Source organism: Sturnira hondurensis, unplaced genomic scaffold, assembly GCF_014824575.4.
Source record: "Sturnira hondurensis isolate 20B ecotype Veracruz unplaced genomic scaffold, ASM1482457v3 Scaffold0010128, whole genome shotgun sequence".
Taxonomy (NCBI): Eukaryota; Metazoa; Chordata; class Mammalia; order Chiroptera; family Phyllostomidae; genus Sturnira; species Sturnira hondurensis.
In genome coordinates this window covers 27,134,486-27,160,508 of record NW_028082759.1, presented here as the reverse complement: position 1 = coordinate 27,160,508, position 26,023 = coordinate 27,134,486, and the positions used below count along the sequence as shown (strand labels likewise).

The following is a 26,023-nucleotide window of genomic DNA, read 5'->3' as shown; positions in this document are numbered from 1 at the left end:
TATCAATGTGGCTAAGAATAATTTTATACACTTCATGGACATTGGAATTCATCTTTTGGGGGGAGCCTGTTCAAGTCTTTCACTTGTTTATTAGTGGGTTGTCTTTTTCATATTGGCTTTTGGAGTGCTTTATATAGTCTGAGTTTGATCTTTGCCGTTTATCTATGAGGCAAATACCTCTCCTACTTTGTGTCTTGCTCTTCACTCTCTTTTAAAGTTCCTTAATGAAGAAACATTCTTAGCATTAATGTAGGCTTTTTGAATTATTTCAGTTTCATACTTGGTTTTTAAATTCCAAAGAAATATCTTAATACCGATTATGTTACCTTGAACATTTGGTTAGGTTGGTGTTTGCTCTGTTTTTCCACTCTAGGTGCTGTCTTTCTTGCTGAAATGGATAAATATCTTTGGGGGGATAACTTGAGATGTGGTGAATTCTGCTTCCCCTCAAACTTTTGCCCACCTAAGTTAGCCTCCAGGAGTGGATCTTACCTGTAACCTTTATTAATTACTGTAGTAATTGCCTAATGTGATTTGCTGTTTCCTACTTTTACTTTAAACTTATCAGTAGAAATTCTATCATGAGAAAGAACTGTCTCTTCTCCCTAATGAATTTATTCAATTATCATATTTTGCTATATATAATGTGTACCCATGTTTTTCGTGCACAATTATATATGGGTTATTATGCCCATTATTATACCAATGGTATATAATCATTATACTCATGTATAATGCACATCCTTATTTTCCCTTCAAAAATTTGGGCAAGAAAGTACACAGTATATATAGCAATATATGATATTTATTTACATCAAAAATCAATTTTGCTATATTCTATGTGTTAGAAGTGAGTTATTAGAAGCATCCCTCAAAAAAGAGATTATACAATACCATGAAAACCAGAAGATAGGGCCATAGGACCATGTTTAAGCTGCCTACCCTCTCTGATACTCATAAATTAAGTAGCCACCCTATTCTGCATTTAATGTTATATTTAACACCATATGAAATAATAATTTTTAAAGTATTTACAGTAATTAATTCTCAGGACAGTCCTAAAATAATGGATCTCTCTTGTAAATAAGGCACAAAATAAATATTTTTTTCTAAATAACACAACAAAACTACACCCAAATAACTTTCTAATAGCCACTTTTAGTCTAGCAAATGCATTAAGAGTGTGTGCTCTGAAAAGACAACCCACAGAATGAGAAAAAAGTATTTGTAAACCACTCATCTGATAAGGGATTAATATCCAAATATATATAAAGAACTCATACAATTTAATAGCCAAAAACAAATAACCCAATGAAAAAATGGGCAAAGGTCATTAATAATCATTTCTCCAAAAAAGATATACTAAAATCCAACAGATACATGAAAAAATACTCAACATTGCTAGTCATTAGGAAAATGCAAATTAAAACCACAATGAGATACCACCTCATACCTGTTCAAATGGCCATCATCAAAAAGATAAGAGAAGCTTTGGTCAAGATCGTAGACAGGTAAACATGATACTCTCATCCTGCTACAACCACATCAAAATAACAACTAAACTTCAGAACATCCATCATTGAAAACCACCTGAAATCTAGGTGAACAGAAACCTGTAGCTAAGGGTATAAAGAAGAAGCCATGTCACAATTGGTTGGAGGGGAACAGATGTGAAATGGGATGGTCCTACGCCCACTTGCAGCAGTTAAAAATCAGGAGGGATATCTCAGTTGCTGAGGTTCAAGGAGTCCCAACCCCACACCAGGGCCCTCAGCTTCAGAACAAACCACCCAACAACCTTTACCAGCAACACACTCATGTCAACTAATCAGGCACCAGAGCCCTGCTAAAGTGCTTTGTGGGGTGGACGCCTGCCTAACAACTCTTCTGTTGTGGTCCCAGCCACCCCTCAAAGTCAATAAGCCTGGGAATGATTCCTTCCAAGTGATGTGTCAACAATAATTAAGGCTCAACTACAACAGGAGGATTTGCCCAGATCAGATAACTAGGGTGGCAGTGCCACTGGGACCTATGGGATACCTACTACATACAGCTACTCTACCAAGACCAGGAAACACAGGAGATCTACCTAATTCACAGAAACAAACACAGAGAGGCAGCCAAAATGAGTACACAAAAAATATGTCTCAAATGAAGGAAAAAACACAACTCCAGAAAAATAACTCAACAAAATGTACACAAGCAATCTACCAGATTTCATAATCCTGGTTATAAGGATGCTCAATGATCTCAGTGAGAACTTTAACAAAGAAATAGGAAATATAAAAATAGAGATAGAAAACATAAAAAGGACCAGTTGGAAATGAAGAACACGTGAACTGAAGACTACATTACAAGGGACCAACAGTAAAGTAAATGAAGTAGTGAATTAGAGAAGGAAGCAGAAAAAAAAAACAGTCAAAAGAGCACAAAGAAAAAAGAATACAAAAAAAATGAGGATAGTATAAGAAACCTCTGGGACAACTTCAAGCGTACCAACATTTGCATAATGTGGTGCCAGAAATTAAAATGCTGAAGGTTAAAGACAAAGAGAGAGCCTTAAAGCAAGCAAGAGAAAAGTAGTTAGTTACCTGCAATGGAGCTTCCATAGGATATCAGCTAATTTCTCAACAGAAATTTTGCAGGTTATAAGAGATAGGCAAGAAATATTCAAAGTGATGAAATACAAAGACCTACAACCAAGGTTATTCTACCCAGCAAAGCTATCATTTAGGAGCAATGGTCAAATAAAGAGCTTCCCAGACAGGAAAAAGTTAAAGAATTCATCGCCAACAAACCAGTGTTACAAGAAATGTTAAAGGGTCTTCTTTTAGGGGAAAGAAGGAGGAGGAGGAGAAAGAGAAAAAAGAAGATTAAAAATAGGAATAATAAAAATGGCAACAAATACATGTCTATCAACGAATTACTTTAAATTCAAATGGATTAAATGCTCCAATCAAAAAATATGGTGGCAAAATAAATAACAAAATAAGAGCCTTAGATATGTTGTCTACAAGAGACTCACTTCAGGTCAGAAGACACACACAGACTGTAAGAAAAGGAATGGAAAAAGATATTTCATGAAAATGGAAACAAACAAAAGTGTTGGTACCAATACTTACAACTAGACAATAGAGACTTTAAAGCAAAAGTATGCCAAGAGATAAAGAAGGATCCAGCAGTTTCACTTCTGAGTATTTATGGGAAGAAACCCAAAACACTAAATTGAAAAGACATAGGCACCCATATATTCATTACAGCATTCTGTACAATATTCAAGATATGAAAGCAACCTAAGTGTCCATCAAGTAATGAATGGATAAAGTGGTGCATAAATACAATGGAATATGACAGCTATAAAAAAATAAATAAAATGTTGCCATCTGTAAAACATGGATGGAACTAGAGGGTACTGTGTTGAGCAAAATAATTTAGAAAGATCAAGACAAATGCCATACAATTTCACTTATATGTGGGATCAAAAAACAAAATAAATGAACATGCAGGAGAGAAAAAACTCATGGATACAGAGAACATTTTGACTGTTGCTTGATGAAAGGGGAGCTGGGGGAATGGCTGTAAAAAGTGAAGGGATTAAGAAGTACAGATTGGTAGTTACAGAATAGTCACGGGAAAGTAAAGTACAGCATAGGGAATATAGTCAATAACATTATAAAAACTATGTATGGTATCAGATGGGTACTAGATTTACCAATATGATCACTTCTTAAGTAATATAAACATCTAATCACTCTTTTGTATGTCTGAAAATAATATAATATTGTATATCAACTATTATTTAAAAAATTTAAAACTTCTTTAAACCCCAAAAAGATGAGATAACAAATGCTGGCATGAATGTGAAGAAAAGGGGACCATTGTGCATTGTTGGGATCATAAATTGGTTCTGCCACTATGGAAAATGATATGAAGGAGCCTCAAAAAATTAAAAATGGAGCAACCAGCCCTGGCCACATGAGTCAGTTGGTTGGATCATCATCCCAGGCACCAAAAGGTTGTAAGTTCAATTCCTGGTCAGGGCACATACTTAGGTTGTGGGTTTGATCCCCAGTAAGCCACATATGGGAGACAACTAATCAGTCTCTCTCTCTCTCTCTCTCTCATCCACTCTCTCTAAAATCAATAAGTATGTCCTCAGGTAAGAATTAAGAAAAGAAAAACTAAGTTAATACATACATAAAAATGAAACCACCATATGACTCAGCAATTCCACTTCTGGGAATATATCTAAACAGAAGATATTGCCACCTCAATTTTTTATAGTAGCACTATTTACAAGAGCCAAGACATGAATATAAAATAACCTAAGTGCCCATCAATGGGTGAATGGATAAAGAAATTGTGAGGGATACAGGGGTTGGCAAAACAGATAAATAATGTGGTAATTAACAAATAAATAATGATACAAGAATAAGCTGGTTTTTGTACTCACAACTATAAACTTATTTTTGCCTATCCCTGTAATTATAATGGAATATTATTCAGCCAATAAGATGAGGAAATTCTACCATTTGTCACAACACAAAGGGACTTTGAAGGTGTTATGCTAGGTGAAATAAGTCACACAGAGAAAGACAAATATTGTATTATCTCACTTATATGTGCAACCTAAAAACAAAGCAAAAAAAAAAAAACCTTCCAGAAAAAGAGACAAGACTTGTGTTTCCCAGAGGTGCAGGGAGGGTGGAGATAGGGGAAGTTAGAGGCAGATTTTCCATGAGTACAGACTTTCACTTATAAGATACATGAGTACTAAGCTATAATGTACAACATGATGACTATAGCTAACACTGATGCATGATATACAGGAAAATTGTTGAGAATAAACCCTAAGAGTTGTCATCACAAAGAGAATTTTAAATTTCTTCTCTTTTCATTGTATCTGTATGAGAAGATGGATGTTAGCTGAAACTACTGTAATCTGTTCATAATATATCCAAGTCAAACCACATGCTATATGCCTCAAACTTACACAGTGACATAAGTAATTCATTTGTCACTAAACCTGAGGGGAAGGACTGTGCTCTGAAGTCAGACATAAATGGATTGAAATCCATGTTCTGCCACTCACTAGATTTGAGGTCAAGTACAAATTGGGTAATTCTCTACACCTCAGTTTTTTAATACGTTAAATGGGAATAATATTAAATTCTTCCTCAAGGGTTGTTACACAGATCTCTTATCTTTTGGGGTAGGCTCAATAATTAATCCATTTCTTTTTGAGGCAATTGCATTGTTTGTAGTCCTGTATTTATCCTAGAAAATTCCAACTAGAGTCTCAAAGACTATTTTTTATTGCCTCATTTTAACACTCACACACTGTAGTGTAATTTATTTAGATATCAGTCTTCTTCATTACATGTCTGGCTTCCATGGAACAGGGATCCACTTTGGGCCCCCAACACCTAGAACAATCCCTGGTTTATAATTGGCGATCTCTCCATATCTATTAAATAAGGAAATGAATGGACAGAATGAAACAGAACTCATAGATTCACTTCAGTGTTATTTGTGTTGGTATCATGAGCAAACTTGGGGTTGAAAACCAACCTAACAACCAACTACCAGTTCTAATAAAGTACAAATATGTGTAGGAAGAAATTTTGTATGTACATATGATCATTGAAACTGTTAAGCCACAGCACTTATTCTCATCTTTTTCACATTCCAGCCAAAGCATGAACACAGACTCTTCCCTTAATTTTCTACAGCAAGCAGAGACCAGACTGACACGTGATGAGTTTTTATTAAAATCCTGAGGATGACAGATGGAAATTTCAAGTCAAACTTTAACTGATGGTGATATACTAGAAGTGGCTGCTATGGGAACCTCCAGGCAGAAGACCTTGAGTACTTGGAGTCTTCCACTGTGACTGCCTTCTTGCTGCCACTGATGTGGCTCCTTGCTCAGAACACAGCTTGCCCCATCAGGAAGAAGCCATTGTTTCTACACCATGCAAGAATGCCTTCAGTGACATAGAGATGCCACAGAGTCCAAGCCTGAAAGAGATTCACAAAGAAGCAAACGTGACTTACCTCAGTCTAGAGTCAACCTACAAGAATTGTTTCCTGGCCAAGATATTCAAATTCCTAAAAAGGTTCATAACAGGATTTTTTTTTTCTCTTCTAGGGACACCACAGTGTGACCACAGGGGTAGGATCTTAGTTTATGGATTCAAAAGGACAATTTTCTCATCATCATAATAAGAGCTAACAATTACTTAGCAGTGTCAAGACTATGTATAATTATGTGTACTCTTCACAACAACACTATGAAGTCAATAGTGTTCCATCCCACTCTCAGACAAGTGTCTACTTGCCTAAGATTATACAGAGTAAGTAGTGTAAACCCAGATCTGACTCTAGAGCCCAAGTTCTTAACTAAATGGCCAACATTAGTGCAAGGATTACACCCATACACTAGCCAAGGCTATGAGGTTATCAGAAAGCTATCATTTCATCCTCCCGAGATATCATAGAAAAACTCTAGATCTTTGAGACAGAACTTGGTTCAAGCAGAACTGTCACTTTCTTAATGTGTGGTTATGTTAAACAAGATGTGTAAACACTCCGAGCCTTAGTTTCCTACTTTTATTAACTTACTGTGTGGACTGAAAAAATTAGTGCTTGCAAAGTACCTAACAGTAACTGGTACACAGTAGGTGTTAAATAAATGCTAGCTATAATGTTATAACTGAATTACGTATGAATTCTTGTTTTCACGAGGCCCATTAGTATGCTTATGTATTTGAAAAGTTCACAGTTAATACACTTATAGATGGATTTGTAAAATAAGTTGAAATCCATAAAAATATGGGAAACTGTGACACTAAATAATATCCTTATAGTTAGGATGACCATATAAATCATCATTTGAACTGAGGCACCTCAGAATAAAAAGAAGCACTATTACACTGATATGATTTTTAGAAAATAAATAATAGACATCTTCCATTACAGACTCTAAATATTTTCCTGTGCTTATAATAGGCAACAGAAAAAAATGATACATGGATGGTAATTTTAGGTAACCATATCCTTTACTCTAGGATAATATACCTGTGTATGGATGAAATATTTCTTTAAAAGATTTGTAAATAAGTTTATTAAATAAATACCTGTATTTTCACCACATACACTCTCTCCACAGATACATGTATATTTATAGTATAAAAATATGCAGTATTTCCTTTGCTTGTTTGAATATCCTTTAAAGATTTAGTGACATTTTTGGTTGAACTAGATTCACCCTCCTCCACTCCTGAACCTAACACTATCGCTTAAAAAAAAAAATGAGTTCTTAAATACTGAAAACAAGGTCTTACTGTCCCAATACAAGAGTGACTTTAAAAATATCTAATTTCTGTTAACAAGAAAGGCTTCAGATAAGCTATTTTAAAGCCAATGTTGTGTTTTTCATAAATAGTGTTTAACATTTAATAGACTTAAAGCTGGTTGCCTAATTTAATAAACTACCACTTGCCAGGATATGCATTTTTTCACTAATTAATTTAGAATGATACATCAAATTATATCACTCAACATACATATTCTATAAGTTTTCTATTGAAATAGTTTCTTTATGAAAGGATAGATTCTTTCTTAAAATTTCTTTGAGAATTGTTCCAGATAAAGCACAGCAGCTGTATTCTCTGGGATTTTGATTGTGTTATAGCAGACACAAAATCATTTTTAAATGTTTCTGAATACAAAGTTAATTGATAATAGATAGATAAATAGACAAATAAATCAAAACACGTTCTGTCTATGTACACAGTACTGCTATACAGAAAGAGAAAAATATTTAAATTAAAATATCCAAAACCAACCAAAAAGAATAATCACTTTCAACACTTATTCTTATAAATATTTTTCTATGTATACAAAAGTAATTTTAAATAGGTTCATGCACATTGTTTTGTAGACTGCCTTCAGTTTACTCAACAAGGTATCACATCATCCAGTATCAACAAGTATTTGTCCCCAAAAACTCTTGTCATGATGGATCACTTTTGGTTTCAGCTTGGAAGTCATCATTCCCATTCTTTTTAAAACATCGGTATTGAGGTACAGTTCATTGACTTCCAGTCAAGATGGTGTCATAGGCAGACATGGTCACCTCTTTGTACAGCTACATCAAAATTACAGCTAAAATATTTTTTTTAAATGTTAGTAAACCTTAACTTTATTCACAGAACACAGACCGTCAGTGCACAACAAGAAAAAGCACCAAGTAAAAAACCAGTGAAAAGGAGGAAAAAGAAGAGACCTGCTCATTAAAGCACACGTGGTTGTATTTATGTAAATAACTATTAAAGGATATTTATTTAAGTGCTAGCAACCTTGGGTATTTTTTATTCACAAATCCATTATAAAACCTAGCCGTTTCTTTATATATTGCTTACATTATGTTTTTAATAAACCTTCTGGAGAACTTAACAGGTCTTAAATAATTGTCACTTCAGTGAAGTATGAAAGTTGATGAGTGAAGAAGCATTTTCTTAGTGTGTCCAAAGGGCTCAAAGAATCGAGGATCATCACGACCAGAAAAATAAACAGATTTATTCCAGATTCACTTCAGTTATGCAAGTCAGCATAAATGGTCCAGATGCTTAGGAAAATGTCAGAACCACTGTCTGTTTTCCTGAAACTATAAAATATAGTTATTTTTCTTAAAGTTTTAGAAGCCTCCCTAGTCCCCATAGGAGAAAATATTCTGAGTGAAATCCTGAAGTCAAATTTTTGCCTCAAATTAAATTTGACTTACAAAATCCAAGTTTTCTAAATCAATTTATTAATTCTTATTCTTATCCTGACAGTTGGCATCATTAATACTTTAACAAAACCACTTAAAATTGGCCACATATCTAAGATAGTTACATGTACAAAAGATATACAAATTAAAACCACGTTAAAATAGCGTAATTTGTATTGAGAATAACGTCTGTGTCCAGAAATGATTGTAAAGACCTAAAATAAAAACCACACCCTGTCCTCGGACGGAGTCAGACCTTGGAGGCAGGCGGGGGCAGCCGCTCCTACCACCCCTGCAGTGCTTCTGGTGGGAGGAGGAGGGAAACACCGTGGTACCTGTGGGGGGGAGAACACCCACCTTTAGTGCCCTGCACTGAGAGATGCTCTTCCCGTCCCTCTGATGTTTTAAAGGACAGTGAAACTTGTCCAGGCCACAAAACAAGTGTGCACCTGTCCCCCCCGCCCCCAGTACACCACAGAAACACAGGGCCTGCTAAGGGAGCAGCCTCTAAGGGGGCTGTGCCTGACGCGTGCGCCCTGCAGTGAGGTTCAAATGTCAAGGACCTCTGACCACGTGATAGCCCAGAAAAGCCAGCTTCCTGCCAACCACTCATGCCCAGTCTTACTTGGGGTGCTTGTACTTCTCTCTGACCGACTGCTGGGCGTGCTGCGGGGCCCTGAGGTAGGTCTGGTGCAGGTCCAGGAGACAGGGCTTCAGGCTCTCCAGGGTGTACCCCGTCTGCTGCACCAAGGAGTCCGGCTGCGCGGGACAGGGAGGGGAAGCTGCTGAGTTACACTTCTAGGTGCACAGAGCAAACTCAAGAGTTGGCACAGAGCTTGAGTTGTGTTAAATTTTAGTACCAGTTTGCTCAGGCCAGCGTGCCACCTTGTTTATGCAGACATGGATCAACTTCACTACTCTCCCTGCAGCTGGTTAGACGGCCAGGGTTCTTTTAAGTACACTGTGCAATCCTACCTAACAAATGCACCGAAACAGTGTTGAACAGGTTCCCCAGGTCAGCACCCCTGGACCACCATCAGCTGTACAGGACAGGCAGGGAACGTCCCCGGCACGAACCCCAGTTGCAACACAGCCATGAGCAGACACGGTACGTACCCAGCTCTGACCCGTGACTGTGTAGAGAGCTAGGTGGAAGGCCGCTCCGGCGATAACTGAGGGCAGGTACTTGAGGTACGGGTCTGCGTCAATCAGACTCAGCTCTCCCAGAAACTGCAACGCAAAGGGACGTACTGGGTGGTCAGAAGACCTAGGATTCAAACCTCCAACCTCTGCCTTCTGACCCCATTTTCTCCCGTGGCCCCATCTTTTAGACACAGCCACTAACTTAGTGTTTGTTCCATTCTGTCACTGTTTCTTCTCTCTTAATGACTTAAAAAAATACTTTACTGATTTTTAGAGAGAGGAGAAGGTAGGGAGAAAGAAACATCCATTGGTTGCCGCTCACATGCGGTTCAGATGGGGACCAAATCTGCAACGGGAACCAAACTAATCACCTCTTGCTTTGCGGGATGACACCCAACTGAGCTGCACCAGTCAAGGCTCCTCTTTTAATACAACTCTTCTGGCCCTGGTGTCCCAAGACTTAAGTTTCTACTTATCTTTTGTCAGCAGCAGGCTTCTTCCCAGCTGCAGCATGAATCTGCCCAAGACGCTAAACCCCTTGACCAAAGCTACAGTGAAACCAGGGCTTGCCCCTAGCGGTGCCCGAAGAGTCTTGCTTCAGCAAAATAAAAAGCACTTACCATCGCTAAGCTTTCAACTTTGCAGTTTGCAGGCTGCTGATGCAGAAAGTATTGGGTGAGGAACTGATTGACGGTTGGGGCGGCCAAGTCGAAAGCAAGGACTTTGAGGACCAGGTGCTCCATTCTGAGAACTTGCTTCTTGGTGTAGGTGTCATCTGTAATGTACACAAACTCTGCTACTTCTGGGGGGTAAATTTCTTCAAACTTCCTGCAGTGAAAAAAGTTTTAAATCATCAGTGCCTAAAGAGACAGGAGCCTGAATATCCCAATTCTCAAATCCCTCTAGCAGAGTACACGCAATGAATCCAAAACCTACCCACTCCAATGGCCGGTTCCCACTGAGAACCGACCATGTGTAGCAGAGACTGGGTGGATGCCAATTAAAAGACCCAGATCAACAAAGGATTTGAAGATGCCTCTCCCAGTGTGGTCAAGGAAATAAATGGGAGGCACAAGACTTCCCAAGACAGAAACAATGCCGTTGTTCACCCAGTAAGTGCACATCTAGGAAATTTTCTTAGAAAAATAAACATTTCATGTTTAAGTTTTAAAATTTAGTTTACTTATTCTCTTTTCAGTTTATTTATATTTATTGTTCAGAATTTAGTTTTCATGTCTTAAGGGAGAGAAGATAAGATTTAGCTCATACGCCAGAACACACTTTTTTAATGGAAGGAATCACACTTTTCATCTTTGTAACCTAGTTTTGGTGTGTTAAAAATGTAGCCAGTGTACATGTTCATTCAACAAGGCGCCCTGGGATCCAGGTATAGAAAAATTACATCCTCACTTAGAAAAGGGTGTCATCTACCCCTGTCACCACTGAGATAGTCACCGACTCTCTGCTTTGTGTAACAGTACATAACACTGTTAAAAATTTCTTCCCTACACAGAAAGGTACCAATCACTTTTACCCCAGCAAACCAAGCTGACTTACGAGGCTAACAGCATAGCAGCAGTGCCCACAAGCTGAAGTTTTCCTCTCAACACAGACATGGATGAAAGGAACCTGTCGATGTAGTTCACAGCCAAGTGCAGGGTCTCATTCTGTAGTTTATATTCTTCTCCTACTTCAACTAACCAGTCCACGAGGATAGCCCTCATACTGTTGGTGATGTCTGGCTGTTTCTTCATGTAACCCACTTTAGGCTTACACTTAACCTGTTGAGAAAGTTACTCAGCATAGTGTTAAACACTGCGGTTACATTATTCTGCAGCAACCAAGCTGCTGCACCCTAGAATCCAAGTACAGCAATAGACCAGTGCAATGGACTGGCAGCTAAGAACTTACAAACAGCCTCTCACTTCCATTCCCCAGTGACTAGGCAGCAGTGCAGTGAGTGGGTCCTGAGAGCCCTTACCTCCATTTCCCTAAGGTAGGTGTGGATGTCCTCGTGGTAGTCTGGGACTTCGTTAACATTCACTGGCTTCTCATCTTCCAATATGATGGACATATCCATTGTCTGTGGTGACTCTGGAGAGTTCAAAAGCATGATTATGTTCATGGTTTAATTTTCTATTTAATAGGCAGAAAGGATGGCCCTTGCAGGGAGTCCCACGCTATCAAAGCATTTATTGCACCCATCACAAAGCACAGACTATTACTCTCTGGTTTTTAGTACCTCTGTCCACTTAGCTGCAGAATGATTTTAATGAACAAGAAAAAGTACTGGTAGGAAAATACTATCAGGAAAATCAGTATGAGGACTTCATCCACCTTCCATGAGACACACCGGCATGGCAGCTATCCCAGGCCAGGGTTACAATCCAGGTTCCGAGACAATATGTAGGAGTTGCCCGGATAGTGTGCAGACCCCAGAGTCGGATGTATTGAAAGCACAGTAGCTACAAGCAGGGCTAATGCCACATTCAACAAGTGATTCATCTGTGATTTTAAATTATCTTTTGAAGTAAAAGCATCACCCATTCTTTTCACTTCCAGGTTCACTGAGGCTAAAATTTGTTGTAAATTTTACTAAGAATACATAAATTATCTGAATTCTGAAGGACTTTCCTGCTCCTTCCAGACCACCCACCACCAACAGAACACAGTGGTGGAGAAGGCACACACCCTGTGAGCACAGCTGTCTGGATCGGCCTCTGTTTAGGTCAAGTACAAGTCCCCGTGGTCCCAACTCCTGACTCACAGGAGGACGAGGCTCCTCCCTGGCACCCAAGGATCACTCCGACTGGTTTCACAGAAACTGAATTTAAGGCTGGAGAGATTTAGGTATCACACATAAAAGCTGCACCCCACATGGCACTCCATGAAGTGGTATGCACCAAGTGAGTCTGGGAAGGAATCCAACTGACACCTAGTCTCCCAACAGTGGGAACATTTCTGGGGTCAGATAAAAATCCACGTTTGAGATCTAGTTAAATTGTTGAGACGGGCAGTGAACTACAAGCACCCAATGAGGTCCATCCTTTTAGGTCACTGGGTCACATGATAGCTGTGGGGTCTGAGAAAAGTCATACCCTTTAAAACTTGTGACATTAACCCTAACTCATTATGTAGTAGGGATCAGGGAGGAGAATGCCTTAAAATGCAAAATATCATTAATCCAACTTATTTAATAATTATGATCACATTGATTTGATACAGATGTTTATCTGTATCAAAGATGTTTGTTAAAACTTACCAAAACTTCCATCCATTGGATAATCAAGAGGTACCAGTGGTTTTCTCGGTTCAGGTAAAGCAATAGCTGAATTAAACGCCAGGACATCTTCACATTCTGTTTTTTTGGATTCACCTGGCCTCTTCTGAGTCTCTTCTGCTTCATCCACATGGATGGTAAATGCAGACTGTTTACTGTTTGCATTCCAGGGAGGAACAATGACATGCTCATCATTTACATTAAGATCCTTAAGAGGTGCAACCTAAAAGGACACCAATAACCTGCTTTGAGCTTATTAAGTAGAGTTTTGCTTTCTTCCCCTTCTGGGTCTCAACCTGTGCTTTTACTCCCAACAACTCCACCAGGAAAATAAACTTTCTGGGGCAAAATCCAGGCAAAAGGGTTTGGTTGAGGAAAAGAAGAGATGTTTCCATTTGCCACAGGCATTTACCGGAAGACCGGAGTGTCACAGTAACTGGAATTATGAAAACTATAGGCCACAAGAGGGATGGGGTGACCTAAAGATGACAGTTGAGGAAAGAGACGGCAAAGGCGCTTTCCCCCTGGGGTGGAGCAACAGAGCCATTCCGGTAAAATGGCGGAATTTACCAAAAGCCAAGTATTTTTTTATATTCTTTCCTAAACTAGAGGTAAGCTCTAACTTCCCTCTACCGGGAGGGGGCAGGCAGGCCGGCTCCCAGAGCATGGGGGTTTAAAAGCGAAGAGGAAGATGCAGAGGCGGGCCAAGACCACACTCGTGTGGCAGGGCTTGGTTTGACCCCATTATCTAGATAAAATACAACAACCGAGCAGACAAGCAGCAACCGCACAGTGCTGGCAGAGTAGTGGGAGAAAGAAACTACCCCAGCTACAACCTAGCACGCCAGAAAACCAGGGATCAAGGGAGCTCCAGACCCAGACCTCCCTAAAAAAGACCAGAGGGTGCTCTCTCGCCCCTCCTCTGCCTGCTAAACCCATGCAAAACTACTGCTCGTCTCTTTACCCGTCGCGTCTTGGGCCTTTGAGGCGGCGCTGGACCCCGCTGATTCCCGGCCTTCAGCACCGCCAGCCCCGCCCGGGTCCGGGGATGCTGGGAGGGCGACGCCTTCTCAGGGTTGATGTTCTCCTGGTCCTCTTCGGGTGCTGTCTGCTGCACTGTGAGCAGCGCCGAGCCCGCCTCGCGGGCCGCAGAGCTGCCCAACATCCCTGCTCCCGAGGGCAAGAGCGGGATGAGCCTGCGGCGCCAAGCAGCGTGCACTGGGTCCCACCTTCCGGCCGCGCCGAGCAGCGCTCCAGTCGTAGCCGCCCGCCGCAGCCCGGGGCAGCCCGCCCGCCCGCCCTCCCTCCCTCCCTCCCGGGATCTCTGAGAACCGGCGAGGCCGCGAAAGGAGCAGGCACCGCCGGGCGAGGAGGGAAAAGGTCACACCGAGACTCAGCCAGCAGCCCGCCGGAGCCGCGTCTGTTCCTGCAGTTCAAGTATCCCGCGACTATTGAAATGGGCCAATGAAAAGGGCTCGGCCCAGTGACGTCACTCGAGCGACAAGTCGCGGGCGAATGAAGGCAGTCGCGCCCACAAACGAGGAGGGGCGGGGCGGGGCGGCCCCCGGGCGGCGGGAGGGAACCCGCCTTCGCTGGGCGAGGGCGGGGCCAGGCTGGACGCGGCCTTTAACTGGAGACACTGGGCGCCCCGGGCGAAGGCCGTCCTACCCGGACCCACGGAAGCGAGCAGCGGGCCACGCCGCCCTTCCCCGGGGCCTCCAAGAAGCCTGACCGACCGGTTCCCTGGGGTCTAGAACCCGCCCGGCCACTCAAGTCCCGCAGTGCCTCCCACTCTCCGTTCTCTACCCTGGTCATTGAGAGTGTCTATCTCCCCAGCATGCAGTTGTCCTAGGGGTACGGGACGTGCCCAAGTCCGTTCGCGGCCCACGTTCTAACAGTTTCTCAGGTGACCGACTATACTGTCACCTCCCATCAGGTGCTTCTCCGGTCTTAGGCCTTTTACTCCTACCGAAGAGACAATTGATTGATGAGGTGCCACCTTGAACTACTGTTGATCTACATATAACAGAGTAGTGCACTACAAGAAATTCAACTAGACAGTCACTAATTTTTATCTATTATTTCCCAAGCCGTAGCAGCCGCCAATGAAAAGCACCCAGTGAATTCTAGTGACCCAGATATAATAACGCGTTCCACGGAGAAAGGCAGGCTGTGCCCTGGCCAAGTGCGCCAGCAGGTGGTGGGTTCGATTCCCCGTGAGGGCACCTACAAGAGGCAATGGTCGCTGTTTCTCTCTCTCAAATCAGTAAACATATCCTCGGAAGAGGACTTAAAAAAAAAAGGAGAAAGTGGTTTGATTATAGTTAAATATCTGAGCTTATTAAAATAAAACTCTCTTAGCCATATGTGCCTTTAACAAATTTTCACATTTAATCTATAACAAGGCTTACATGTAACAAATATAATGGAATATATTTAAGAAGCATGACTGTTTTCTGACAAATTCATGAGTATGCCCTACTTAAGTTTATATTCCATTATAATCTTAATGCCATTTCAAAGCAACCTTTAAACATAATATTCCTCATTCCTTTGAATATGAATACATATGAATTAAGGTTAATGGACAACACGACCATAGCCTTAAAGTCTCATCTGCTGTCCCTCACATGTGATACAATGGAAATGCGGAGCCCCTGGTGCAGGAACACCTGAGAAGGCATCCCTGCTACTGACTGCCCTGCTCTCGGGGAGGCCACTGGGCTCCGCTGCTTCCAGAGCATCATCACCTTTAGAAGGGCTGCCCTGCCCCCCAACCCGCACGAGTTCCTTGCCTTTCCCTGTCCGCAGTTTGCACCGCGGAGCCAACGCCAGCATTCCACAAACGGAGCACAGTCACTACCCAACAACAGTGAGATCAATTACAAATCAGTCTCAATTCCTAGAAGAAATAACTGGTAGGTCATTTCCACGGGCTGACAGCATACATAATAATGAGGACACAAACCAGGTGCCCATAGTGTGTCCTCTTTATCACTTAACCTCAGTGGAAATCAGTTTTCTTGTATGATTTGACAAAATAATATATGTTGTGAAAATCAAATGAGTTAATGAATATAAATACATTTTGGAAAATGTAAAGCAGTTTATACATGTAACGTGTGGGTGTCACTTAGTAAGTATTTAAATACAGGTGGAGCAAGGGTAGGTTTGCAGTTGTGAGTAAGCATAACAGTTTATTCTTGTATAATATTACTATTTACTCATTGCACTATTTTCCATATGAACAACTGTAAACCTACTTTTGTCCCATACTGTATATTTTTATTTTCCCAATATTATTTCTCAACATAAAAGTTAAGACATCTACTTGCAAAAAATTTATTAAAATTCCTTATAATAATTTCACTTGTACTTTTAAAATAAAAATGCTATTTATTTTTAAATGGTTGCATTCATCAAAGGAAATAGAAACATTAAAAAGTTGTATCAAATATTTTTAGATAATATTTAAAAGTACTTTAAGTAAAACTATGTACAGTTAGCCTGTAATTTTGTTTTAATATTTCATTTAAACAGACAATTTCTCTGGAACTTTACCTTGCTTATATTTTCATGCAGCGTCGAAGAAAGCAATCAGTGCATTTTGGTCATAGCTGTCCAGAATCTCCAATAAAAGAGGTACTTTGGTTTTTACATTGGTACCTTTGAACTTGAACTTATCTATAAAAAGATCGGTGATCATGCCTATAAAGAAAATGTTAATTTCCTGTCATTGATTAGTTTTAATTAATGACATAATACTTAACAAAAGTAAATGACTGCTTGATAATCTAAGTACATGTAATGCCATTATTTATACACAAACCTAAAAGGATTGGTGCTTTAAAAATATCTATTTTGGTAAAAGGAAAAAGATTTATACGATTTGAAGAGAAACCAGAGTATAAAAAATATCTATTTTGGGGGGGATTTTAAGGCAAGTTTCAAAATGTAAGTCATTTGGCCAATAACCTTCTTTCCAAATCAATTGCTGACCAGTTCTGAACAGCTCTTGGTGTATATGAAATCGCAAGTGGTCTATTTTTCACGAGAAGCTGACCATTTTGACATACTGTAGAGATTCTGTTCTTAACAGGTTTATTTAGATTAAAATATTCCTTCTATATGACAACCATTCTTGGAATTTGACCTGAAGGCAAATGTTTTTATTTTTAAAAATCTGGGCAAATTATTTCACCTTTCAAGTTCTCTCAGTTGTATAATGGGAATAATTCACGTTAGATACAAGATGTGTTTCAGGATTTTTCATAGTTTAGAAAACTAATAGAAGGAATACAGCATATATGACATAGTGCCCGAGGGGAGTGAGTGGCAGCATTTGATAACAAAACACAGCAATGTTTCTGCAACAAAATATATGGATAATCACACTAAGCGGAAGGAAAAGACTATATAAATAAACTCATGTGGGTTTCAGTGAGGTTTTGTCATTAAATTAAGTCAGACCAAGTCAGATTTGATATGAAATTATTTATGGAGAAAGTTTTGCTTTCCAAAGCTCTCTGGATTTTGGGACCGGTGTAGAAAGATGGTGGTTGTGCACCGCACAATAAATACTGAGATATTATCCTCACAGTTTGTGAGCAGGTCTCTGGGTATAAAACGAGAAACGCGTTACCCAGGCTGAAGGAGCAGTGCAGACTGATGACCCGGGTTAACCTACAGAAGACTCAGCGTAAAACGCACGCATTGCGGGGTGAGGGGTCTACAGGGGGTCTACAGGGTTTTCCACTGCCTACTGACGTGACAATGAACTCTCTAGTCTCAGATCTCACACTAAAAAAATACGAAAAACGGAGGTCACATCATCTACCTCGCAAAGCTGCTGTAAGGATTAAATACCCTGCCTGATCACGAAGACACTTTAAATAAGTAAGTGTGCTATGCACAACAGGCCTCAAGTACAGATTGCAAAATAAAGCTGCGCCTTCCCTCTTGCTCTCGCTCTCTTTCAACGTCATGTGTGAAACAGCCAATTTCTACCACCAAACAAAATGAGTTTGGGGTGACACGGCCCATCTATATCCCCTATTAGGTTATGCTTAAAAAATTAATGCTGCATGTTGATACTTCACAATAGCAACAAAACCTGAAAATTACTGGTATGAAACATAGCCTACATGTTAATGCTTCATAGGTTATATTCATTTCATACCAGGTTTCTTCATACTGTTACATCCATACTGTTAAACTTATCTCAGTTATTCTGTCAAGTAAAAGTATTAGATATTAAGATGAACTTGACAAAATAAATATTGTAAGCAACAAACTGGCTGTCACAGGCTCATGACTGCTGGCAACCCTGGCCTGCCCTCCGCCCAGCCTCTCTCCCACGGTCCTTCACGAAGAGCCAGGAGGAAAGAAACAGGGCAACGCGTTCTGGCGTCATCCACTGACCGTAGAGCCTTTCGAGGTGTGCAGGTTGTTTTTTGTATTCTTCCTGTAGGTGAGCTGCCTCTTCCAGAATACAGCGATATTCTGGTATCAGAAAGTCTGTATTTCCTTCATGAACCTGCAATTCCTTATTTAAATTAAAAACAGGCAACTTAATGTCCACATTTCAATCCAGTATAACTTTAAAGTCTCTACAATTTTAGAAATCTCGTCAGAGCAAAATACTGACTATAAGCCCATGACACATGTACTTACTTTTAAAGCATCAATTAACTGCACTTTCTTAGCCAAAAGCAACTGGTACTCCAGCTTCGGGTGGATTAGCTCCAAGGTGTGTTTGACCGACACTTCATTTATCTCTAAAAGGAGTTGAGCCAGACACAGTTAGAAAGTTATTTTGATCAGAAACATTCTTATCGTAACAGCAACAAACAAAAACAAAAACAAAACAAAAGAAGATTCATGTTTCTTTTTTTTTACCGTACGATATGTTGAGGTTAATTTTCTTTTTTGTAGCTTCTTTAGAGAGCACGTCTTTTAGGATGGACACAGTAGAGATGTTGTCAGATTTAAAAACTCCTTCTCCTTTCCTACAACATTAATCATTTTCAAAGCATAACTTTAGAAGAAAACACACTCAGTAAACACATATGTTGTAACTAGTGTTTAGATTCCATTTGATTTTAGATTTCTTTATATACACATTCTTGATATAAAGCACATTTCAATGTGTGCCTTTTACTGTTCTGTTAATTCAAGCCCTGAACGTATCTGTAAACGCAGCAAGATGTTTGACACACACCTCCTACAGACAGGCTGATGTACATGCCCTTCACTCAGAACTTACTCCTTCTCACTAGTCATCTCCAACAGCTGACCCCTTAGGAACATAAAACACAGTCGCTCCCTTGCATGTAAGTGTGTTGTCTTTGGTGCACTCACAGAAAGTGCAGCATAGCCATGTGCCCCCCTAAAGCTGACAGCAAACCTGAGAGTCACATCTGTTCTGCTACGCCCAGCACCCACTGCCACTGCTTATGGTCCCAGGACCCGGCTTTTCTTTAGAGATCCTCTCTCTCCGCGCCCCCCNCTTACTCCTTCTCACTAGTCATCTCCAACAGCTGACCCCTTAGGAACATAAAACACAGTCGCTCCCTTGCATGTAAGTGTGTTGTCTTTGGTGCACTCACAGAAAGTGCAGCATAGCCATGTGCCCCCTAAAGCTGACAGCACACCTGAGAGTCACATCTGTTCTGCTACGCCCAGCACCCACTGCCACTGCTTATGGTCCCAGGACCCGGCTTTTCTTTAGAGATCCTCTCTCCGCGCCCCCCCCCCAAGCCCTCGTCTACACTTCTCTGGCCCCCTTCTCAATCCGCACAGTGTCACTGGCACTGGCCAGCTGACACTGGGACCAGCTGAAACCCCACTGCTGGGACTGCAGGAGGAAGCATCGAGCGGTGTATTCCAGCCTCCAAACCCACTGAACACAGTGGGTTTGTGGCCCAACCTTGACACTCAGTCCGGGGACCAGTGGGAAGGTGAGGCTCTGTGGCAGCTGACAAGACAGACAGCTGGGCAGAGCTGACGGGGGCCACCACGGCACAACATAGGAAAGCCAAGGAAAAACAAAGACAGAGCCGAGCAATGGAAAGAGACTGAGTCTTGCCGCCATCAGCGGAGCCACTGATAAGCAGTGCTGAGGCGGGTCGCTGCTGCACTTTGAGGTCACAGGGCTGAAAAATCCTTTTACTTGGTTAAGCCTGTTGGTGTCTGGCTCCTTTGTATGATGGCCAGAAGTTTCCTAATTAACATATCATTTTTCATGTATTTAATGTCCCCTTTTCATTTTCATACAAATAGTTTATATTGCCCAGCTACAGGCAAACACTGAGTTCTTTCTTCTGTTAATAGAAAGATGAGTAATACAGACTTACTCTTTGGACCCCAATCATGTTATAGAAATCATGAGGTTTCTCACTAGTCTTTGATTTTAACTGGTGGTATTTCCTATTAAACACACAGTACCACAAGGCTTATCTTCTGTTAATCACCACAATTAAGTGAATTGGTGCTGGTGTGTCCAGTCCTCAGAAGAGAAAACTAAGGCTCCGAGAGAAAAGTGACCTGGCTGCGACCGGACAGCCGGCAAGTCCCAGAGCCGAGACTCACACCTCGGAGGGTCCGCCGCCAAAGCACCCATCTTCGGGCCTCCTTCGAATGCACACGCTTTACTCAGATGCCTAAAAACACTCATGGAGCACCACTGGGTTCAAAGCCATGTGTCAGGTACTCGAAGGACACATGCAAAGATGATTAAGAAATAGACTTGGCCATGAGGAGCTTATAATCGAATTTAGAGATACAAGCTTACATAAAAAATTACCATATACTTAAAAAATAATCAATAAACACCTAAGACCAGTAAGAATAAAATGCTATGGGAATAGAGAGGAGAATCAAGAAAGGCCTAAGAAATGCAGCCGCCGAGCCGGGCCTGGAGAGCAAGCGGAGTTCTGACGGCGAGGGGAGAAGGGTGGGGCACACACCAGGGTGGGGCACACACCACGGCAGGGCACAGGCGGGCCACCCAGCAGGGCCCTGACACCGGGCACGGCTCCGACCGCCGTGGCAGACTCACCATGGGCCTCACCACAGCAGTCGTGGCAGGCCCGCCACAGACAGACCCCCAGAAGGTGCAGTGGGACAGCTACAGAGGACCGACCCTAACACCAGTCAGATTTCTGGAGAGTTCTCAGTCCCCAAAGGATGCTTTCTGAGGCAAAATGACAGGTTCACTGCTGTGTCCAGAATCAGCCCGCGAAAGTCTGCGCTAGGAAGCAGGAACGCCCCCATCATCTGCTGAGGCAGAGGGCTCTTCTAAAACAGAGAGGGGACAAGAAGCCCAGCCCCTTCCAAAGAAAACAAAACTTAAAGAGCAAATCAAACAAAAACAACTGAGAGATTAAAGTGGGCATGAGAAAGGAAGTCATGTCCCACACAGCAGAGTCACACAGGGGAGAGGCCATCAGGCGTGGGGCCTACAGGACACGGGGGGGTGGGGGGCGCTGTGAACTGAGGGGCGCAGCCAGCGGACTCCACCTCAGAACACAATGCCTTTGAGACCTGCACGTCCTCGGCTCTGAGGTCCTGCACTATTTCCTATTTCTGCATAAAGAAATTCCACTGGCCTGGCTGGTGTAGCTCAGTGGATTGAGCTCAGGCCTGCGAACCACACGATCGCAGTTCGATTCCCAGTCAGGGCACATGCCTGGGTTGCAGGCCAGTTCCCAGCAGGGGATGCATGAGAGGCAACCATACATTGATATTTCTCTCCTCTTCTTCCCTTCCTCTCTAAAGATAAATAAATAAAATCTTAAAAAAAAAAAGAAAAATTCCGCTGGAAATTTTACTGGAATTAGGATAAATGTCTTCACATTGAAGACTGGGGTAAAACACTACCCCATTGAATCAAGGCTCTCATGTCAATACAGTTTTCAAGTTTCTTCATGAAACTTCTGCGTGTATCTGGTAAAGACTGTCCCTGCCACTTTGATACAGACACTCTGTTACTGTTACTGCTAGTCTGAAAGGGTCTTTTTTCCTAACTGGTCATTATCGGAAATGGGAAATGTATTGACCTTCATATTCATCTTTATTCAGTCATTTTTAAAAACGCATTAATTTTATTTTTCAATAGATTCTCTTGAACAGTACAGATTTCAATTCTGCTATTTCAAACAAAAGAAAATTTAGAAGCTCCGTTTATATCCAAACCCTTGTGAGCCAGTGGCAGGTCATACTTACCTGTAGGTACTTTCTAGCTGTGTACCCAGGAAGGTGTTCTGGAAGTAAAATGTCACACCTTCACCTGCCGGAGGCTTTTCAGGAACTTCAGGGAGGCAGAACGCCACCCAGGAGTGAACTTCAGCAAAACTGAACTGGCCTGTGAGAGTCAGCGTGTTCACGGGTCTGCAAGTCACAGCAGAGGCACACACGTGGGTCTGGAGACACGGGGAGGTTTTACGTACAGAACACATTAACAAGCAGAAATCTGCAGAAGTAGCTCAACGATATAAGAGCGCCCATTTAATTTTTCTCAGATTAATCTTACCCACCAGATAAATCAACATTTTGATTTCACAGGGGGGAAAATGAGTGCTTATCTATACCCCTGCTTTTAATATTCAGTTAAGTGACATGAATTGCTTGTTTTCATTACAACACACTTAACAAATAAAATGCAGCTTGCTCCAGTAGATTTCATTTTTCATTACTTTATATTTTTATAATTCTTAAAGCTCATCTAGTATTTCTACTACACAAACTACCCAAACATACACAGACGAGCCTCCTCAGGGAAGTGGTCAGCACGATGTGAAGGCCCAGAACCGGGCCTCCCCGTGAGGCGGGCGTGGGGCGCAGCCCTGCTCTGCACTGGCCTGGGCCACCCGGCAAGTGAAGGAACAATACCGTCTATCTCGCAGGGATGTGGGATGAAACTTTCTCTCTTGCAAAACCACACATGCACGCACACACAAGGGAGTAAAGTGTATCAAACAGAGTTTAAATAAATCAAGTGAATAATTACAGAGAGTTACGAAAATGTCAGGTTTGTGGAATTTAAGGTTCAGAAGAAACCTTAAGAAGATACAGAACTAAGGCACCTAACACCAGGAGGGACTTTCAAGATCACCGAGACCAGCCCTCTCATCTGCAGACGAGAGAACGACAGCCCAGAGGGGTGACTTCCCCAGCGCCACACAGGAGCAGACGTAAGATCATAATCCGAGTCTCCTGATTTTGTCCACTGTCCCTTGCTGCCACACTACCGCCATTAATGACACCTTTGACTTTGAAGCGGGAAGACACCCCCAAAAGAATCTAGCCTCTTCAATGTTTTCACAAAAATCTTCCTTAGGAATATTTCTCCTTGTGGCTTATTTAAATTACCTATCTTTTGAGTTACACACTGCAATAGAAAAAACATGGGCCTTGGTCTGAAATCATGGCTCTGCTCCGTATGTCAGCAAGTCACTTCTTTTCCAAACATCCGTTTCTCATCATAAAACAGAGGCATTACTACCTGTCTTGCTCTAAGACTTAACTGATACTTCAGGCCCGAGCACAGTGCACGGTACGGGGAAAGTATTCGGTAATTTGTTTCTTTCCCTTCCGCTTCATTTAAGCCATGGTCTCTCATCTTCAAGAAAGAAAGAGAAAAACTATAAACAGGAGGTTTCTTAAGTTCGAACGGAAGCCAGAACTCACGGGGACTACCACAATCAACAGCTCTAGCCCGGGTGCCCAACCTGCAGCCCACGGGCCACACGCAGCGCAGGGTGGCTGTGAATACGGTCCAACATCAAACTATAAATTTAGCAAAAGCATTATGAGATTCTTTGTGATTACGTGTCACAATGTACTTAATGTGTGGCCCAAGACAACTCCTCTTCTCCCAATGTGGCGCACAGATGCCAAAAGACTGGATGCTAGACTGATGTCCTAAGCTGAAACAGAAAGGAAATACATGTGTGAGGCTCACACATCAAGGTCCTGTTCTCAGAAAACGGAAAAGCTAAAGGCCATTTGCTCAGGACAGTGTAACTGGTCTCAGAACGGCAGTCTCCGGGAGAGACAGGAAGTCCAGCTCGAAGGACCTCAGAAGGGAAACAGAGAGCCAGGTATCCACTAGACACACTCATCCACAGCATTTAAATTAGAAAGCACAAGTACCTACCAGAGTGCACACTGTAAGGATGAAAGGCAAGTTCATCTGCACCATGTACTTTCCTAAAAACGAACTGCCCCTCCTCCGCCCTACCTGTCATGGTCAATGCAGTGGGCTCTCTGATGGAGCGACAGGGGCTTGATAAGGTACTGGCGGACCTGGCAGGTTTTAGGTTGGATTCTTGGAGTCACGTAGGCTTGAAGTGTGCCATACTGGCCTTCGATGGAGCGAATCTGACCCGACACAAGAGAGAATAGAAAATAAGAATAATCTAGCAATGTAAACATTGTATTTAAAATGTTCAACACAAGTAATCAAGTACTTAGGCCTTAATCTGTTCTGTAATATTTTGAAGAAAATAGTGGCATTCTATTGAACAACTACTTTTTATCAGTAAAGGAAGATTTTCAAACATTTTGGCAATTGAAAGCAAAACTAATCCGTCTATAAAAGTTACACCCACCACACATTTCAGGTGAAATATCTGTACTTAGCAATGCTATGTCATGCCAAAAGACATACACATACACCCTATCATATTTAAAAACACATATAAGATTCACATCAAAAATGGTTAAAATTCAGACATTTTTGTGGAAGGGATGAGTTTTCCAAATCACTAAAACTTACATGGAATATTTCACTTTCTCAGAAACGAGGGCATTACAGTATAAAGCTGCCATTACAAAAACCTGCTGGGAGAAAAGTGCTTCCAAGAATGTAACTTGGGACGACAGTGGGGATAGAGCAGCAGGCGCCACTCGGTCATGACTAACCGAGACCAGAGACCCTGGGGCTGTGTCAGGCATGGCTGGCCAGCCCCAGAGTTCAGGCCCCGCCGCGGGGAAGGAGCTGATCACAGAGCTGGGGAGCCCTGACCCTGGAGGGGCTGGAGGCCGCCCAGCCGCTCCCCAGCCCCCAAGGTTGCTCCCGGCTGCAGACTGGGCGTGATCGCAGCCCCTCCCGTATCACAAAGGTGGTTTCTCTGATACTTTAACTTATTCTTTTCCTGGCATGTGAAAGGAAAAACAAAATCAATATTCTACCTGAAGAGAAACATAAATACAAGTTGAAAGCAAGACTGTTTGCAAATGTTACACTGTAAATACTGCTCTGAATGGGAAGACAAAAAGAAAGTAAATAATAAAGCATAAAAACATTGAAAGGAAATTTAAAAAGTAGATCTGAAAAAGCTGTATTTTAGGGTTTCTTTTTAAAGAGTTAGCTTATACATAATCTTAAAGGAGACTGAACATAATTTTTCCACAATAAAAAGTCATAATGCTTTCTCTGATTACGTAATTCGTATTATTTAAAAAATCTGAACAATAAAGAAAAATCAGCATGAACACACACGTCGTCTAAAGCCCTGCCATGAGCCATGCTCTTTTGGTGGCCGTCCTCTCGTAAGTCTCTCTCCACAGATGTACAAAAAACAAAAATTGTTCTAAATAATTCTGTTTATATCATAAACATCTTTGTCTTTACTTCTAACAACTACATTCTTCCCTTATCACTGCCTGCCCTAAAACACTACCTCCTTCCCCCTCCCCTCCCACTGTGTAACCTGCCAAACCAGACAGGTGAGTTCCTTTCCACACCTTTCTTCATTTCTTTACGTCCTCATAAATTTTAAATTACACACACATGTAGGGATCTTATCTGCATTTTGTTT

At 41.6% G+C, this 26,023-nt stretch overlaps 2 protein-coding genes across 3 annotated transcripts in view; both read right to left on the bottom strand.

The window, feature by feature from the left end:
• Positions 1-8,792: 8,792 nt before the first annotated feature.
• CCNA2 (cyclin A2) lies at positions 8,793-15,410 on the bottom strand. Its single transcript, XM_037058600.1, has 8 exons — positions 14,164-15,410; positions 13,182-13,422; positions 11,901-12,013; positions 11,477-11,700; positions 10,540-10,747; positions 9,893-10,006; positions 9,402-9,535; positions 8,793-9,111 (listed from the first exon to the last, which is right to left on the bottom strand). The coding sequence occupies exons 1-8, from the start codon at positions 14,362-14,364 to the stop codon at positions 9,060-9,062; spliced, it is 1,287 nt and encodes a 428-aa protein (XP_036914495.1). The 5' UTR covers positions 14,365-15,410; the 3' UTR covers positions 8,793-9,059.
• A 1,197-nt stretch (positions 15,411-16,607) lies between these two features.
• Positions 16,608-26,023, bottom strand: part of BBS7 (Bardet-Biedl syndrome 7) — a 32,509-nt gene continuing 23,093 nt past the window's right edge. For both annotated transcript variants that reach the window (XM_037058598.1, XM_037058599.1), the window contains 6 exons: positions 24,442-24,581; positions 22,425-22,589; positions 19,098-19,207; positions 18,873-18,976; positions 18,621-18,744; positions 16,608-16,907 (listed from right to left, as the gene is read on the bottom strand). In XM_037058598.1, coding sequence (XP_036914493.1) covers positions 16,774-16,907; positions 18,621-18,744; positions 18,873-18,976; positions 19,098-19,207; positions 22,425-22,589; positions 24,442-24,581 — 777 coding nt within the window. In that variant the 3' untranslated portion in view covers positions 16,608-16,773. The remainder of the gene's footprint in view (positions 16,908-18,620; positions 18,745-18,872; positions 18,977-19,097; positions 19,208-22,424; positions 22,590-24,441; positions 24,582-26,023) is intronic.

Bases quoted from the DNA above. Each gene is read 5' to 3' on its own strand.
- CCNA2 (XM_037058600.1), bottom strand. From the start codon at position 14,364: ATGTTGGGCAGCTCTGCGGCCCGCGAGGCGGGCTCGGCGCTGCTCACA. The intron at 10,748-11,476 runs GTAAGTCAGCTT...TTTTCACTGCAG, and splicing joins GCTGCTATGCTGTTAGCCTC to GAAGTTTGAAGAAATTTACC. The intron at 9,536-9,892 runs GTACGTACCGTG...TGTCCCGCGCAG, and splicing joins CAGTCACGGGTCAGAGCTGG to CCGGACTCCTTGGTGCAGCA.